This window comes from Hemicordylus capensis, chromosome 2 (assembly GCF_027244095.1).
Source record: "Hemicordylus capensis ecotype Gifberg chromosome 2, rHemCap1.1.pri, whole genome shotgun sequence".
Classification (NCBI taxonomy): Eukaryota; Metazoa; Chordata; class Lepidosauria; order Squamata; family Cordylidae; genus Hemicordylus; species Hemicordylus capensis.
This window is the reverse complement of record NC_069658.1, coordinates 255,299,368-255,316,696: the sequence shown is the minus strand read 5'-3', so window position 1 is coordinate 255,316,696 and position 17,329 is coordinate 255,299,368. Positions and strand designations below refer to the sequence as shown.

At 46.6% G+C, this 17,329-nt stretch overlaps 1 protein-coding gene across 12 annotated transcripts in view; it reads right to left on the bottom strand.

The window, feature by feature from the left end:
* LOC128342369 (vomeronasal type-2 receptor 26-like) overlaps positions 1–17,329 on the bottom strand; it is a 99,358-nt gene that overhangs the window by 25,097 nt on the left and 56,932 nt on the right. For 3 of the 12 annotated variants that reach the window (XM_053289596.1, XM_053289598.1, XM_053289597.1), the window contains one exon: positions 3,494–3,721. The exons of 5 other annotated variants lie outside the window; for them this stretch is intronic. In XM_053289596.1, the coding sequence (XP_053145571.1) occupies positions 3,494–3,721 (228 nt within the window). Of the gene's footprint in view, positions 1–1,774; positions 2,081–3,369; positions 3,722–11,766; positions 11,863–15,260; positions 17,243–17,329 lie in introns of those variants that run through there. 4 more of the 12 variants (XR_008314943.1, XR_008314942.1, XM_053289595.1 and 1 more) reach the window with 4 other exon arrangements.

The window sequence follows — 17,329 nt, the reverse complement described above, 5'->3', positions numbered from 1 at the left end:
TTATGTTCTCATTGTTTTCAAGGATTTGCCTCACAAACATTCAGATTCACAACACCAATACACTTGAGAATGCACCATTGATGGTAATTTTAGATTTAACTATCTGCGAGGGGGAACAATACCTGCCATGGCTGTACCAGATGGTCTTCCAAGTTGCCTGTACCTCTCATTACCCTCCAGTTCAGTCTGGATGAATGTGTAGCATGGAGGGCCTGTGCCACAGCTTGGACACTGTTATAAATACGGTAGCTGTCTTGGGACAGAATACTCTCCATCATATCTTGAGGTACGTTCCCCGGTGTCTCTTTCTCTGTGCATCTTATCCAATCTCTTACAGGCAAACCTGGCTTTGACATTAAGCAATGAAATGCATTCTTACCAAACCGTCTGATGACAGAAAAATATTGGGGCGAATTGTCATATACTGTTGCTTTGTGTGTCTGGATGAAGAAAGACAAAGAACCATGAAGGAACTGAGTATCGATTACGTTGATGAACATCCTCAAGTTGAAGTCCTCCCAAACCGTTGCAATCCACACTTTCCCCAATATTGGTTCTTTTATTTTTCCACAGAACTGTAGTACTTCAAACATGGCATGCAATCCTTCCTGGTAAACAACTACATTGATTTTTTTGTCCATGAGAAATGGCATCCTTTTGTAAGGATTATAAATATCAGTATCAAATAGATCTGGGATGTATTTTGAAAAGCCGATACAAAGCCCGCTCCTGATGATCACAGGGGCAAAGGTGCTCAGGAATAGTTCTCCATGGTCGTTTTCTGGAGCAAGGAGACCAACCCATGTCCATTTGAAATGCAGGAGTAACTTGACAATCCCCAGGTAAGGGGGTTCCTGTTTGGGGACCATCCGGTAGAAAAATGGAAGCTGAGTTCTATCTTTTAAAGCACCATGGGCAAAACCATAATTGACCTAGTAGGGAAAGGAAAGAATTGCATTGTTTTCTTTTCAGGAGAAGAGTCAGAAATGTCTTAACCTAAAATTACTATTATTTCATAGAATCTCCACCATTACAATGGGCCAAGTGTATGCATAGGGAGGGCCCATATATTATCCTCTGCAACCACATCCCAAGGGCAGCTTGCTCTTTGTAGGAGTTGTTACTCTGCCCTATTTATGGGCTATGCTGGTCTATGGAAGCTCATACTGAAAAGTAACAATGGACCAGCAACTGAACCAAACAAAGAGAAATAAAAGGGAAAAGCTAACATTTTGCTTTGTCTTATGAAAGACTCTAGCAGAGAGGCCATGACTAACTTTGTTTGAAGAAAGGGCCTCCGAGCAATAGAGAGGCACAGCTTGGTACCATTTAGCCAAAGAGAGCTAGAAGATGGGGCAGCTAATGAATCTTGGGCTTACAGGTCTTGGAATGTATTTGAGAAGGAGACTGGAAGACCCATTCCACCTGCGCCTTTTCAAGTTGGTACCTTGTTGTGGGATGAAGAGGGATATTGGGGATGATGAAGAAGAAGACGACTGATCAGGCCTAATGGTAGTAGTTAATTGGGGAATTAAAAAAAATTTCAAAAGTGGGGGGTTGGGTTTTTGATGGGATCCAGGTTGCCATGGTCAACATAGAATATTACATTTCCAATAGCTATGGAAAAGGGTAACCCTTAGACATGTTATCCTTTGTTTTCTCGCCTCTTGAACCTTCCGTGTCTCTATCCAAGATGCTTTATCTAAAATAAACTATTTTCTTTCTCTTCCCTTCTCTTCTTCACAACAATTCTTATTAAATCTCAAGTTGTAAATAAAACAAGACAGTAGAAAGGTCTAGAAAATACTTTTATTGAGAACAGTTTCCCCAAGACACAACACACACAGTCAGAGCTGAGAGGGCCTCCCTTCTGCTGCTTCCTGCCCTTTTTATCTATACTGACTCCCTTCAGCTGGCTTACACTTCCAAGCCACTCACAGGCACAGTATGCATCTTAAAACCACATACACCACAGTATTCTATCTATTCTAGCTAAGCCTGCTCTTCCAGCAAACCCCTAGAGGCTCTTCACATGAATCGATGTCATGCACTCCAAGTCTCTGCCAGATAGTAATCTTTACTGCAATAGACAAACAAAGCATTAAAAAATCAATGGTTTCGCCAATCTGCTTCAAATCAAATACACAGAGCCTTCCCACCCTGCCCCAAATCTATGCCTGATATCACTGCCTTATGCCAAAGCCATCCTCGAAATGTACAAAGGGGATGGAATATAACCCACACAACCCTATAGTCCCACACACGGACCTTCATGGCTTCATGGTGGATGGCTCTGAGTGAGGATAGACAGGCACACAACACTCAGGCGGCAATAGCAACAGCAACATGGCAGAGAGCATGAGGAGGGGAGCCTCTTTTAGGCTCTCAAAACAGGAGGCTGCCAGTGCCAGGAGAAGAGGCATTCCAGCACAGAGCTCACGCTACACAGAGTGTCACTGGCAGGCTCTGCTAAGCGCTGCTGCTGGTGCACCCCAGGAGAGCTGAGAGTGGGGTGGCCTAGCAGCAGCAACTTCCCTTCCTGCCTGCCCTGCGCAGCAATACTTTTGATAGGCAGCCAGGGAGGAAGGAAGGCTGCCGAACGCAGTGTGCACTGCACACACACACCATCCACCCCTGGTGAACAGCTGTTGGTTGCATTAGGGGAGGAGGGCTCCCTATGCAGCACGGAGCCATCCAAGTGGCTGGGAGGTGGGCCAGAGATTGGCAGAGATGGGCCAGAGATGTGATTCTGAGATGCGTGTTTGTATGCTGGGGAATGTGGTGGGAATTCATGGCTGTCCCTGGTCAATTACGATAGTTGGCAGGTATGTATTTATTCAAAATGAAGACAACTCTGAATTTAAGATGATGCCCTTAAAAAGCAGAGGTTAACTACAAGATATACTTGCATTTACTCAAAAGGAACAAGAATCTGAATTTAAGAAAGCTTCCTGATTTCTATCATCAGAAAACTTGGGGAAAACGTAGTCTTGGATTCAGGTTAATACAATATGTACACTCATCCAACCTTCATAGGAACATAGGAAACTGCCATATACTGAGTCAGACCATTGGTCTATCTAGCTCAGTATTGTCTTCACAGACTGGCAGCGGCTTCTCCAAGGTTGCAGGCAGGAATCTCTCTCAGCCCTATCTTGGAGAAGCCAGGGAGGGAACTTGAAACCTTCTGCTCTTCCCAGAGCGGCTTCATCCCCTGAGGGGAATATCTTGCCGTGCTCATGCATCAAGTCTCCCATTCAGATGCAACCAGGGCAGACTCTGCTTAGCTATGGGGACAAGTCATGCTTGCTACCACAAGACCAGCTCTCCTCTCCACATCTGGTAAATGCTGAAGATTACATTGCTTCAAAAAATCTTTTTATACAAAGGTGATAATGGAGCAACATAAATATGTATGTCAACCATATACATTTTGAGAGCTTAAAAAGTGGAATTAGATACAGCCTGAACCCACCACCTTTCTTATCCATACCTGTGGGATTTTGTAGCTGCCCAACATTGTAGTAATCTGGGTAGCAATTTCAGAGTCAGCCCCTTCAAGAACAGCCATCAGGTTATGATGTCCTCCACAACTGTAGTTCGGAACATTCTTCTGTCCAGCAGACAACAGGTTTACCATGGCATCATAGGTCATTCTTGCATTAAAATAGTTCTCATAGATGTTGTAGCCAAGAGTGATGTTGGGCAGAAGCCTAGGATTCTGGTTGATTTCATGAATGGCAAATACGAAGGGCAGGAGATAAAAGAAATTATTGCTTCCATCACTGCAACAAAAATATGTGCATCACACGTGGATATTCTATTCAATAATATCATGACAAGTTGCTGCTTCTTTCAGAAATGACCTAAATCCATTATGGGTAATCGTAAACTCTGGATTTTACTCTTAGGGGATTTTACTCTTAATGTTATATAATAATTCATGGTACAATAGGAACATAGGAAACTGCCATATACTGAGTCAGACCATTGGTCTACCTAGCTCAGTATTGTCTTCACAGACTGGCAGCAGCTTCTCCAAGGTTGCAGTCAGGAATCTCTCTCAGCCCTATCTTGGAGAAGCCAGGGAGGAAACATGAAACCTTTTGCTATTCCCAGAGCGGCTTCATCCCTTGAGGGGAATATCTTGCAGTGCTCAGACATCAAGTCTCCCATTCAGATGCAACCAGGGCAGACCCTGCTTAGCTATGGGGACAAGTCATGCTTGCTACCACAAGACCAGCTCTCCTCTCTGATATAATTCATGGCCAGAAGCACAATAGCGGATTCCATCACAATGTCCGTATTCACACCATGATACCCTGCTTTAAGGTGAACTCCATTTCCTTTTTAAAAACAAAGCCTGGGGCAGATGCCCACTTGAGTGCAGGAGGAGATGAAAAACTTAAAATGATAGAATTCGAGGGTTTAGAAAGACCTTGGAGATCTTCTAGTCCACCTCCCTGCAGAAGCCTCCCTAACATCCAGCCTCTGCTTATAAAAGTGAAGCTGAACTACTAGTGAAGCTGAACTACTCTGCAATGCAGACTGTTGCTCTTTCACACAGAATTTACACTTAAGAAAATGAAAAGATCTTCAGACTTCCACATGCAACTCCACACAATCTCACAGAGACTTCCTCTTCTATAGATAATCAGCCATAACAGGAGGTGAGTCCTAACAACTATTATCAAGATAGGCATTAGGCTCTCTCCAGATCTTAAGTACTGGCATTGCCCAGCACCCAAGAAGACACATAACACAAGGTGTTGGTATAAATAAGGGCCACAATTTATTTAACTTTTTAAAAGCAAGGTTGTTAAAGAACAGGGATTGGCTCCCCACCCCATACAGTATGATTTCAATAGGCATGCACCACCAGGGCATGCCTCGCCTATGGCATAGGGTGACACACCTTGGCTCCAGGCAGCCCCCGTGCTCTAGAGTGGGGGCTGCCCATCCTAGCCAGCCTAATACCAGGCCTCTGCATAGCAGCACCCCCTGGTAGCCATTCAGTGATTCTGGGGAGCTTAGCCTGACAGAGAAGATCGATCCAGGGCAGATCTCCCTGAGCCATGCAGTCTCTAGAGAGTTGCCCTGTCCAAACTATAGCCAAATGCTTAACTGAAGGTGCTCACCAGTGGCAGATGTTATTCCCAACTGCACTATATCTGCCACAGTGGGGGTTAGCCTAGCTTAACACCCCACTCCACCCACAGCCACGCAAAACCATAGCCAATCCCTGTTCAAGATCCCTGAGAAACAAATTCATCCCCTTGGGTGAAAGGTGAACTCCATCTGCCCTAAACAATTCAGGTGCTGAGAAAACAATGTCAGTGTGTTCTACAGACCATCCCCCGAGGGACCTTGCAAAACTTTCCATTTGGGCATTAACTTTTCTGTGGGCCCTTTTGATCTTACAAGGGTCCCTGGCACTCCTCCAGACCCTATGCTGTAGCATAGCAGACAAGATTACTATGATCCTGGGAAACCATTCTAGAACTTGCATGAGGTCCGACTGGATGTTATGAATGATGGACAGCCCTGACTGTTATCTAGGTCATTTCCCCCCATGTGAACCACCAAGATATCGGGTGGCGGGTTAGTCAACAGGAATTCTTGTAGCATGGGCAAAAACTGGGTGATGACCATACCCTGCCGATTGATCCAGGAGATCAATGCCCACTTCCTGAACCCTAGTTGTGTTCCAGGCTGTGCCCCACATGCTGCTCTGTGGGCCCAGAACACAATTGAGTGGCCCAGGATAAGGACCCATGCCCTCTCCTCCCATCTTGGTGGGCCTGCAAGCAGAAAACAACTAGTGACTGCCGCCAAGGCACTTAGCGCATGTAATGCTTATATGTGGCAGACCGCCAATGTCCAATACATTGGATGGCCTCGCCCGAAAGATCCAACCGGGAGGCTGTAGAGGCAGCTCCGATGCAAAATGAGTGGAGTGATAACTGCTCCGTGGAGACCCCTGCCGCTACCAAGGCTCGTCGCACTACCGCCCCAAACTGGTACTGAGAAAGGGGGTGGCCATCGCGATGGATGGACAGGCAACCTTCCACTCGTCCCTGCAAAGCTGCATAATCTCTCAAAGCCCACACAGGGCACAGCAACGAATTGCTAACAGGATGCAGCAACATGGGCTGCCCTCTGCCCCTCTGATCGGTCTTGGAGAAGCGAAGCTGCAGCTGTGCTGAGACAGGACCCAGCGTCATGTCTCCAAACTGCACCACCCTGGCTGTGGGGCCTCCCTTCCCTTTCAGAAACGACTCGCTGGCCCTGAAGACTCCGAAGAACATTCCTAGTGTAGCAGCATGGAAAAGTGCAACCTCATAGGGAGACTGGCAGATGGTTGTGAAGTGTTCTAAAACGTCAGTGGGTGTAAGGGGCCTGCAGCTATCTGGCTGCACCAGATGCTCCCTTGCCCAATCTTCCAACATCCTCCTAACCCTGGTCTCCTGTGGCATCCCTGAAACTCTGAGCCTTGGTGTAGAAGGCGATGGCAGCAAGGTAACCTTCAAGAGCCCTGGGTGACAACCCCTTACCTTTCAGATGAACCAAAAACTGCATCAGATGTTCTATGTGCGGGGGCCATTCTTGACCCACTCCTACCTGGAGCCTAAAATCTTGAAAGGCTCTGCACTGTCTACCATACATGGCCTGAGTGCTTGGAGCCAAAGAGGCCAGGACGGCTCTGTTCACCAAGGCTCCATAGCAAAGGGGGCATCCTGACGGGCAGCAACTCTGCCTCCAGAACCAGCTGACAAAAGTGGAGCACCTGGAAATGAGACAGTGAACCTGCCAAGCTATTCTGAACACCCAGCACATGGCAGGCCAAGAACATGATGTTATTGGTCAGGCATGCCAGGACAAATGCCCTTACTAACCTCATAACCCTGGGGGATCTGGAAGTCTGATGGTTAATGACCTGGACCATGGCCTGGCTGTTGCACCAGCGCTCGGTCTTGTTTCTAAACAGGTCGGCCCAGATGTGTAAGGCCACAACTATTGGAAAAAATTCCATAAAGGTTAAATCTCTGGTGATGCCTGCTGACACCCAGGCGTCTGGTCATCTCTCAGTGCCTCAGCACCCCTGGAGGTACACCCTGAAGCCCAGCCCACCTGCGGCATCTGACTGGTCCTGCAGTTCAGCCTCCAACAGGAACGAATCACACGAGAAGGAAACCCCATTATATGAGTCCAAGAAGGATGTCCATAATTCAAGGTCCTCCTGCATGGGGGCTGTGACTCTAATCCTGTCTTGTGTCTTTCTGATGCCGATGGTGGTGTCACAAAGCTGTCTGGCGCAACCACCCTACAGGCAAAATTTACTGTAGATGACCTATAAGCTGTTATTGCTTCAGTGTGACCTTGCCTGTCCTCAAGCAGTCCTTTAATAGTGCCCTCAACATCTCAAGCTTTGCTTGTGGGAGCCTAGAGCTGCCTGATTGAGTGTCCAGTTCAATGCTAAGGAAAGTTAGGACGGTAGGGGGCCCCTCAGTCTTATCGTGTGCTAGCGGCACGCCCAGCTCCGAGCAAAGAATGTGGAAAGCCTCTAAAAGGCACCTACACTGGTTGGTCTCCGCACTTCCTGAGAAAAGGAAGTTGTCCAAAAAGTGAGCCATGGTCCCTAAATCCATCTTCCATTGAAGCGCCCACACCAGCATGGAGCTAAATGCTTCGAATGCAGCATGGGAAACCCATTGGCAGGGCTTGGTCGATGTAATACTGGCCTTGGAAGGCAAAACCCAGAAGATTGAAATCAGCTGGGTGGACAGGGAGCAGACAAAAGGCAGACTAGATATCGGATTTTGCCAGGAGCACACCAGTCCTGCAGGAGCAGATCACCTTAACTGCTTGGTTGAATGAGGTGTACCTAACGGAGCAGAGTTTGGCTGGGATCCCATCATTCACTGAGGAGCCATGGGGGAAAGTCAGGTGATGAATCAACCTGTACTCGCCCAGGTCCTTCTTGGGCACCACCCCCAGGGGTGAAATGCGCACATTTGGTATGGGAGGTGCAGCAAAGAGGCCAAGCACGCATCCCAGCGCCACTTCTTTGCGTATCTTTTTCAGCACAACTGCCCCCATGCCTTGGATGGACTTCAAGTTCGGGGTTGAACAGTGTTCTCTTGGACCAATACAAGAGATGTGAAACCCACAACTAAAGCCTGCCCATAAATAAGCTGCCTGGTCCCTAAGGGGATAACCTTCCAGGAGGCATGCCAGAACAGGGAGCTTAATTGGGCTGGGGCCCTTTTCCAGGGGTACTGCCCTGTAGGTGCCCACCGCCTTTCCTACCACTTGGGTGCTGATCTTTGAAGTCCCCCTAGGGCCCTCTAACCCACTGGCAGTGGAGGCTGGCATGCTTTCTGCTGCAAAACCCACATTCATGCCAGAAGCAACAGGGTAAGCAACTGCACATACCACTGGTGTTGAATGCCCAGCATGGCAGGGTACCTTGAACACCCTGTGCAGTGGCATGCCCCGGGGACTGCTCTGGGGGTGTCTTGGATAGTATGTGGCTGCTGTCAGCCCGCTCGCCCTGAATGGGTCTTGAGGGAGTCATAATAAGGAGCCAAAGTTCGTGGTGCTGCTTATCCCACGGGATAGAGGAGTTCAAAGCTGCTCTTAGAAGAAAGGAATGATTGTAGCATTCCCAGGCATTCCCCATAAAATCCATATACTCCCTATGGATTATGTCCAAGTATTTAACTAGGGCGGGGCTCATTGATGTGTGGACTTGGAGAACCATGCCCATATAAACCTTGTACGCCGACAGCCAGTTTGTCGTTATGTTCCATCGGCTTGCGTTTGGACTTCACTTCCTCCCTCTTTGGCTCTCTCTCCTTCACTACAGGCTTGGTTTCCCTAAAGAGCAAGTGGAAGATGTCCACAAATTCCCCCCACCAGAAGCGTTTTTCACTGCGGGCAACAAATGGTCCCCAGAGGGAGAGAGGAATTGCTTGACGGGTATGGAGGTTGCGGGACTAATGTTGTAAGTGCTGCAGAGTGCAAAGCAGCCGGAGCCCCACCCAAGGCAGCTGCCCTGCCCTGCCAGACCTGTGCACACTCCCTGTAAGGGGCGGGATGGTCATAAAGGCCTGGGTGCCAGCTGTATGGGCCATGGGGAGACCCTGGACCGGGTCTCACAATCCGTGAGACCTGGTTTGGGGCGGTGAGCGGGATGAGCGGGCTAAACCCGCTCATGAGCGGGGAGGGAGCCCTGGGCGGCTGGATCAGCCACCCACACGATTGCCAGCTCCGAGGTGGAGCTGGCAGGGGCTGGGGAGTTCAGGGGCCATGCGGCCCCCGGAAGCCCCAGTATGCCCTGTGTGAGCACACAGGACACACTGGGGAGACCACCGGAGCTGGGAGGTGGCTTTTCGCCTCCCTCCCGGGGTCTACTCATGAGTAGGCATGGCAGCACCGTGGCTACTCATGATTTAAAAAACCAGGTTTGCAGAGAGCTTGCTCCGCAAACCTGGTATTGGGGCAGGGGTTCTTGAGCTGGTTACCTGCTCCAGAACCACCGGGCTCGCAGCCCAGCCCAGTGGTTCTGACGATCGGGAAAAATCAGGCTAGGCTTTCCTAGCCCAATTTTTCCCAATCGTGGGAATAGCCCCCCTGTATGCCCAGCTCCCCGGCCCAGGGAATACTTCTCCCCATGGTGGGGGACCCACCCAGGGCAGAAAAAATCTGAAAGCCCAGCCCCCTCAGGCCCACAGGCCTTCCACCAAACCTCAGAGGGGGTTAAGAACCACCCCCGTTCTGCTGCCTCCACCTCGCAAGGTGGAACCCCAACCTCCCCATCACTGCAGTGCCCCGGGGAAGCAGAAGGCCGAAAGCCCAGGAGCTTCGGCCAAAACGTCTTGCTCTGATGCCTTCTCAGAGCAAACTGAGGTCTGTCAGCATCGGAGCAAGTAGTGCAGCCAAAGCTCCACCCCTGAATGGGCCTATTGGCCAATTGGAAGCTCCAAAGTCTTGTGCTTCTTGCAGGGGACTGGGGCAAACTGGCCACGCCACCCAATAGGGCGGCGATCAGCGTGAATGTGGAAAGAGAGTTCTTTTTCCTTCTTCAGACAATGGCACAGACAAGTAGAAACCTTGATCCAAGATTTCCAGGTGTGCGTGCGTGCGTGTGCATGTGTGTGTGTGTGTGTGTGTGTGTGTGTGTATATATATATACACATATATATATATACACTGTGTGTGTATACACACACACACACACACACACACACACACATATATATCACACTAAGGTATGGATAACCTGAATAAGGTTATTCATTCCTGAATAATCACAACTCATGGATGAACACATGAAGCTGCCAAATGCGTCTGTCTATCGTTAGACAAAGGATAGGGCATTTTCTTGTTCCAGGGCCATGTTGACCAGTGTGCTTGCCATTGGTTTTAGGAGAGTTAGGCTTTTGGGGTCTGAGATGACAGGTGTGCTATGTCCACACATGTTTCCAAGATGTCATGAAATGACTTTTCAGATTGAAATGTCAAACGATGGTATTTTGGGTGACACATCAGGACACTTCCCCAATTTAGTCTATATTTTACTTCAAGGACATTAGGACAGAACATGTTCAAACCACAATGTCTGCATGAGTTTCGATCACCTATGATGGAGTTTTTGTAGGTTTCATTTATGCACATTCAAGAAGTGACCAATGGGTCAATATGTCAAAAGGGTTGACAAACTGGGCTGTACGTTATCCATGGTGTGGATTCTTCTGACCAATCATTATTAGAAAGAGTGGGAAACAAGGTTGTGGGAGTGACTCCCCAATCGAGCTTTAAAAGGGGGCTATTATATGTTTAAGGGTTAGAGAGAGTAAAAGAGGAAGGGACGAGGAGAAACCAGGCGAGTTGGGAGAAATCTGAAAAGAGAAGCAACCACAACGCATAACTGAAAAGAACAGGAAGACGTATCATAAAAATACCAACCATTAACTTTCAATTTTTAACCGTATTGAAACTTTGTTAAATGTTTGAGGTGTATTGATTGAACTTAAAACTGTCTCTTCCTTTTAGTCATTTTTTAGATTTTAGTCAAAATAAATACTGTCAATTTTTCATTCCTTGTCTGTGTGCTTTCATGAGTTTTGGAGGAGCAAAACAAGCTAAGCATAGGCAAGAACCTAGCCTTCTGAGAACTTCTGAGTTTTGCATTCCCCATATGTGAAGGGAGAACTCTGAAGGATCTGATTTCTTTCACTATCTTAGCATCATGTTGAATGGCTGGCAAGAGTTATCAAGGGTTTCAGACAAGCTGTTTTGCAGCCCCACCTGGAGATGCAAGGGAGTGACTTTGTAACGCTCAACAAATGTAGCAGGTGCTCCAACACTGATCTATGAGCTCATCCACAATGCAGACACAATCAGCAATCTTTGCCATCTGAATAGAGACTTGCGCAGAATGTAGAGAGGAAGCAGTGAGTGGGCTATTTCAACTAGAAATTGCCATTTCACCCAAACCTTGTTCTGGTCACATGGCACAAAAGGTTTAAAACAGTTGCATGAGATAAATGTTAGTGGTATCTCATAATGCTTTACTATGAACATGAACCTGACAAATATCAGCATGTGAAATGGCAGGATATACTGTAGATGGTAACATTATGCTCCCACATTCCATCACTTGTAAAATAATTGCCATCCCTTGCAAATCAGGCACATACAGAAAAGGGCAATTAGAATCAGGTAATCTAGCAACAAATATGCCACCATATGATTACTTACCCTGAAAGTCTGGAAAAGGGAGGATTATGAAAACTGAACCATTGACCTAAGATAGTTGATGTAGTTGTGACCTCACTGATCTGATAATCTCCTGGCCTGTAATAATTAAATGTTTTGTCTCGATAGCTTATCAGACTTAATGGGAATTTTGCCTTCTGCATCCCACTGAGAGCATGGGGCAGCAGCAAAAACATTAATAGCAACAGCAGTAATTTCATTCTGGGTATGCCTGTTATGGTAACACTGAAACACACACCCTATCACTGATCACAACTGCAGATCCAACAAATCAGAAAGCAAGACCTCCAGCTAGCCTATAGTTAACAGTGACTTTACTACTGTAAATGAAGTCAAGCCAAAGCAGTTATGTCTTAGGCTGCTCTTAAATATCATATTGCCACTATCCCTACAGCCCAGCTCTCCAGTGGAGCAAGAGGCTTTAATGCACAAGCCTTTTCAGATTTTGTTCAAGGGGTTGCTTGTTGCATATTGCTCTCAGTCCTGATATTTTTATTATTGATTTCAGAGAAGATATTTGAAAGGATCCTTTGAGTTTTGGCAAAAAGTAAATCACAATGGTTTTGATAATTATATGGGGAAATAATAACTCTTGCAACATCCTCAATGCCTCACGTGCTCCATGTGCAAGTGTGCATCTGGAGAAAACATGTTTGTCAGACTCACAAGTTCTACTCTACCAACTTTTTTTGAGTCAGCAAAGGGGCAGAGCTCGGAGGCTGAACTGACTTGTAATGAAGTTTACAGGCCAAAACTCTTCTTTTTGGATACATGCAAATGATTACATAAGAGTCATAAGAACATAACAGCCCTGCTGGATCAGGTCCATGGCCTATATAGTCCAGCATCCTGTTTCAAACATGGACCACCAGATGCCACTGGAAGCCTACAGGCAGGAGTTGAGGGCATGCCCTCTCTCTTGCTTTTACTCCCCTGCAACTGGTATTCAGAGAGAGGCATCCTGCCTTTGAGGCTGGAGTTGGCCTATAGACCTCTGAATAGTAGCCGTTGATAGACCTCTCCTCCATGAAGTTATCCAAACCCCTCTTAAAGCCATCCAGGTTGTTGGCTGTTACCACATCTTGTCAAACCACTGATCTGTCTAGCTCAGGGATTCTCAAACTTGGGTCCTCAGGTGTTATTGGACTTCAACTCCCATAATCCCCAGCCTCAGTGGCCTTTGCTTGAGGATTATGTGAGTTGAAGTCCAATAACACCTGAGGACCCAAGTTTGAGAATCACTGGTCTAGCTCATTACTGTGAATTTTAATTGCCAATGGCTTTCCAGTGTCAAAGACCCGATTGGCTCTCCTACTGACCAACAGTACCTCCGTCTTATCTGGATTCAATTTCAGTTTGTTAGCCCACATCCAACCCATCAAGGCCTCCAGCAGAGGAGTGCTCTGCTATTTCAGATTCAAATACACAAGGTGTGGGGCAGAAGAAGAAGATGGGAGGGCAGGGGCCCATCTTAACTTCTTCTCCCAGGGTCCACTTCAACCTTGCTATGCCCCTAGAGAGTCAGATTTTGTTTTAAAGAAGCAAGCATGGAAAAACTAGGCAGAGAGCTACTGAGGTTCCTTAAGGGGCTCAGGTCCAATCTTGAAGAAATGATGTAATCCATTACTGACTAGTAGGAGTGCTCTGCTATTTCAAATTCACTGAATGCCCAACTTATATATCATAAAAGACATCATAAGCCTCCATTGAGCTCTGTCTTCTAAAGGAAGCCAGAATGCGAGAAGTGCAGAATTCTTGGAACCTCTCAGAAATGGGAGGAGTGCAAGCAACAAAGATATCTAACAGGGTGCTGCTGCCACCAGAGTCCCTGAGGAACTGCCTCACTTCCTAAACCATACAAACCAAACAAGCAAATATTGGAAGACAAGTGCACATCCTTCCATCCTCTATGTGCTTTTATGCGTCTCAGAGCCAGGAAAAGATGTGGAATACATGAAGGCATAAAATGAAAAATCATCTAGAAAAAGAAAGGAAAAAAAAACAGCTGGAAATTCTAATACTAAGCAAGGCAAGAGACTTGATTATTAAAAAGATGAATCAGCAAAACAGTGCTTCTGTGTAGTGTGGATTAATTAAAAAGAATATATCTTGACTTGTGGGGAGCAAATATTCAAAAAAAGGTGATTATACATGTCTAAGCTAAGTGAAATAATACTGGGAGAAAAACTGAGCAAGCAAATTCCCAGGTGCAAATTGAGCATGTATATGATGAGTCAAAACCACACAAGGGGGACTTTTAAAAAAATCTGTGCAGAAGAATGAGCAGCAAAACCCATTCCTTTGAAAAGTATGCATACAAAGTGGACTCCAGGTTTGCATCAGTTGGACATTAACTAGTAGAACTTAACTGGTAGAATTGATTGCCGGGAAATTTAGGACCAGCAAACTCACGCCGCTTGCCGCTTGAATAAGTGGCGTGGCGCTCTTGCCTGGCCCCCTGGGAGAAGCACGAGGCTTTGCTTGGCCTGATTGGCCAAAGGGCCCGTGCGGGGGCGGGGCTTCAGCCGCACGTCCTGCTCCGGGCCCGAGAGAGCTCACTTCGCTCTCAGCAGGCACCCACCCTCCCTTCCCTAGGTACAATCTGGGTCTCGGCTGGTCGCCTATTGGGGCCGAGCAGGAATTTTTTGGGTGCTCACTTGATTGGCTAGTAGTGTGTGTCCTTTTTTGCCTGCTCCTGACTGTACTAACCCATAGTTAGGTAGTTAATTTCGGTCACAATACGGCAGGTGCAGTGAGGTTGGGAAGATCTTATCAGGCTGGTGAACACCTTCGGCTAAGCGTTTGGCTATGGGTCGGGAAGGGCAACTCCCTAGAGACTGGGATATCTGCCCTTGGTCGACCTACTCTGGCAGGCTAAGCCCCACGGAATGGCTGAACGGCTACCTGGGGGCGATGATAGCTCAGGGGCCTGGCACTAGATTTAGAGCATTTGGGGTTGCCTGGAGCCAAGGTGTATCGCCCTATGTTATAGGCTAGGCATGCCCTGGTGGCACATGCCTATAGTACCTCACTGTAGGTTGAGAAGAGCCAATCCCTGCTCTTTAAGTTGTTGTTGAAGTTTAAATAAATTGTGGCCCAATTCATACCAATACCTTGTGTCTCGTGTCTTCTTGGGTGTCGGGCAAGGAAGTACGTTTTCCACACAATGCATAATCAACTTGTGGAATTCTCTGCCACAAGATGTGGTAACAGCCAACAACCTGGATGGCTTTAAGGGTGCTTGGATAACTTCATGGAGGAGAGGTCTATCAATGGCTACTAGTTGGAGGGCTGTGGGCCACCTCGAGCATCAAAGGCAGGATGCCTCTGAGTATCAGTTGAGGCATGCCCTCAACTCCTGCTGTAGGCTTCCAATGGCATTTGGTGGGCCACTGTGTGAAACAGGATGCTGGACTAGATGGGCCTTCGGCCTGATCTGCAGGGCTGTTCTTATTTATTCATTCATTCAATTTTTATTTATTCAATTTATTTATTCAGGTTTTATACTGCCCTTCCAAAATTGGCCCAGGGCAGTTTACAAATAAAACAAAAACAATTAAAATCAACCAACAATTAAAAGTTATAAAATACCATAAAACAGTTAAACAATAAAACAGCTTAAAAACCCTTTACAACAATTTAAAAACCGTGGAAGGCCAGGCCAAACAGATAGGTCTTAAGAGCTCTCCTAAAAACCAATAAAGAGTTCAAATGACAGATTTCTGTAGGGAGTGCATTCCACAGTCCACAGTCCAGGAGAGGCTACAGAGAAGGCCTTATGTTCTTAACGAAAGGAAACAAAGCTGGCTACACAACATGTGCATCAAGTACATAATAGTCCATTAATTCAATTAGGCACATTAATATGAATCTATTTGGAATCAGGTTATGATGAAGTGAGGAATGTAAACCAATAAATCAAAACAATTTGCAGCCTTTCTGATGCTATTTCACATGGTTTTTTTCCTTCATGCTTTTTGTAATGTTTGCAAGTGAAAGAAAGACTTGTAAACCCATTTTGGAGTGGGAAGGTCACTTAGAATGCCAGTATGATGATTTTACTTTTACTTTATTGTCAGATTTATATACTACCTTTCATAAAATTATTCCAAGGCAGTTTATATGTTTATTACAGCCATACTAGTCAAAGCACTGAAACAATATTAAAATGAACACAGGAAATATCAGGCACCATGTTTAGTTTTCATCATCAGATGCTCCTTTGTATTTAGATTAGGTCTTAGTACAATGATGCAGCATTTGGGGGAAAAGATGCAACCCAGTAATCCCAGGCTGGAGGCCAAGATGGAGAAGACCTGCACAGCCACCATGTATTTCCCCTTGGTGCTCAGGTAGGTGGGCGCAAAGGACACCCACACACCCCTAGTCATGACCAGGTACTTTCCTAAAGTACATAAAGAGAAGGAAGACTTATTCTAACAGCATCTCAGACTGGGCGAGGGGGTGCACTCGTATGGGAAATACATGATTTTATTAGAGCCATGCTGGACAAAGAAATGCCAAAATTTTTAAAAAAGTGAAGGATGCTTAGTGTCATGCTTAGCTTTTATCATTAAGTGCTCTTTCATATTCAGATCAGGCCTCAGAACAATGATGTAGCATTTAGGAAGGAAGATGCAACCCAATAACCCTAGACTGGAGGCCAAGATGGAGAAGACCTGCACAGCCACCATGTATTTCCCCTTGGTGCTCAGGTAGGTGGGCACAAAGGACACCCAAACACTGCAAAAGACCAACATGCTGAAGGTGATCAACTTGGCCTCGTTGAAGGATCCAGGCAGCTTCCTGGCTAGGAAAGCTAACATGAAAGAGATGGCCGCTAGGAAGCCCATGTAGCCAAGGGAAGTGTAAAACATGACGACAGACCCTTCATTGCATTGCAGGGTGATCTGCCCAGACTGGGAGTGCATGTCAGCCTCTGGGAAGGGGGGAAAGATGCCCAGCCAGATAGCACAAATGCCCACTTGAACAATGGAACAGGACAAAACAATGGAGTTGGCCAGACTCTTCCCCAGCCATTTCCTCATCCTGTTCCCTGGCTTGGTGGCCATGAATGCCAACACCACAGTGACGGTTTTGGCAAACACACAAGAGATGGAAAATGAGAAGATGATACTGAAGGCAGTTTGTCGTAGGAGGCATGTTACTTTCCGGGGCTGACCAATGAACAGAAAGGTGGACCAAAAGGAGAGCAGGAGGGAGACCAGGAGCATGTAGGAGAGGTCACGGTTGTTGGCTTTGACGACTGGAGTGTCTAAATATTTAATGAAGATTCCTAAAACAAGTGCTGTGCATAATGAAAAGAACAGTGCAAGGCAAGCTAGGGTGATCCCCAAAGGTTTTTCGTAGGATAGGAAAGTTACAACTTTGGGGACACATTGATCTTGGTCCTTGTTTGGATGCTGATCTTCTGGACACTTGTTACAATCGTCTGAATCTGAAAGACATAAGAGTGCCTTCAGTGTTCCTCTGGTATCTGTTGTTGTTGTTGTTGTTTATTCGATTTCTATACCGCCCTTCCAAA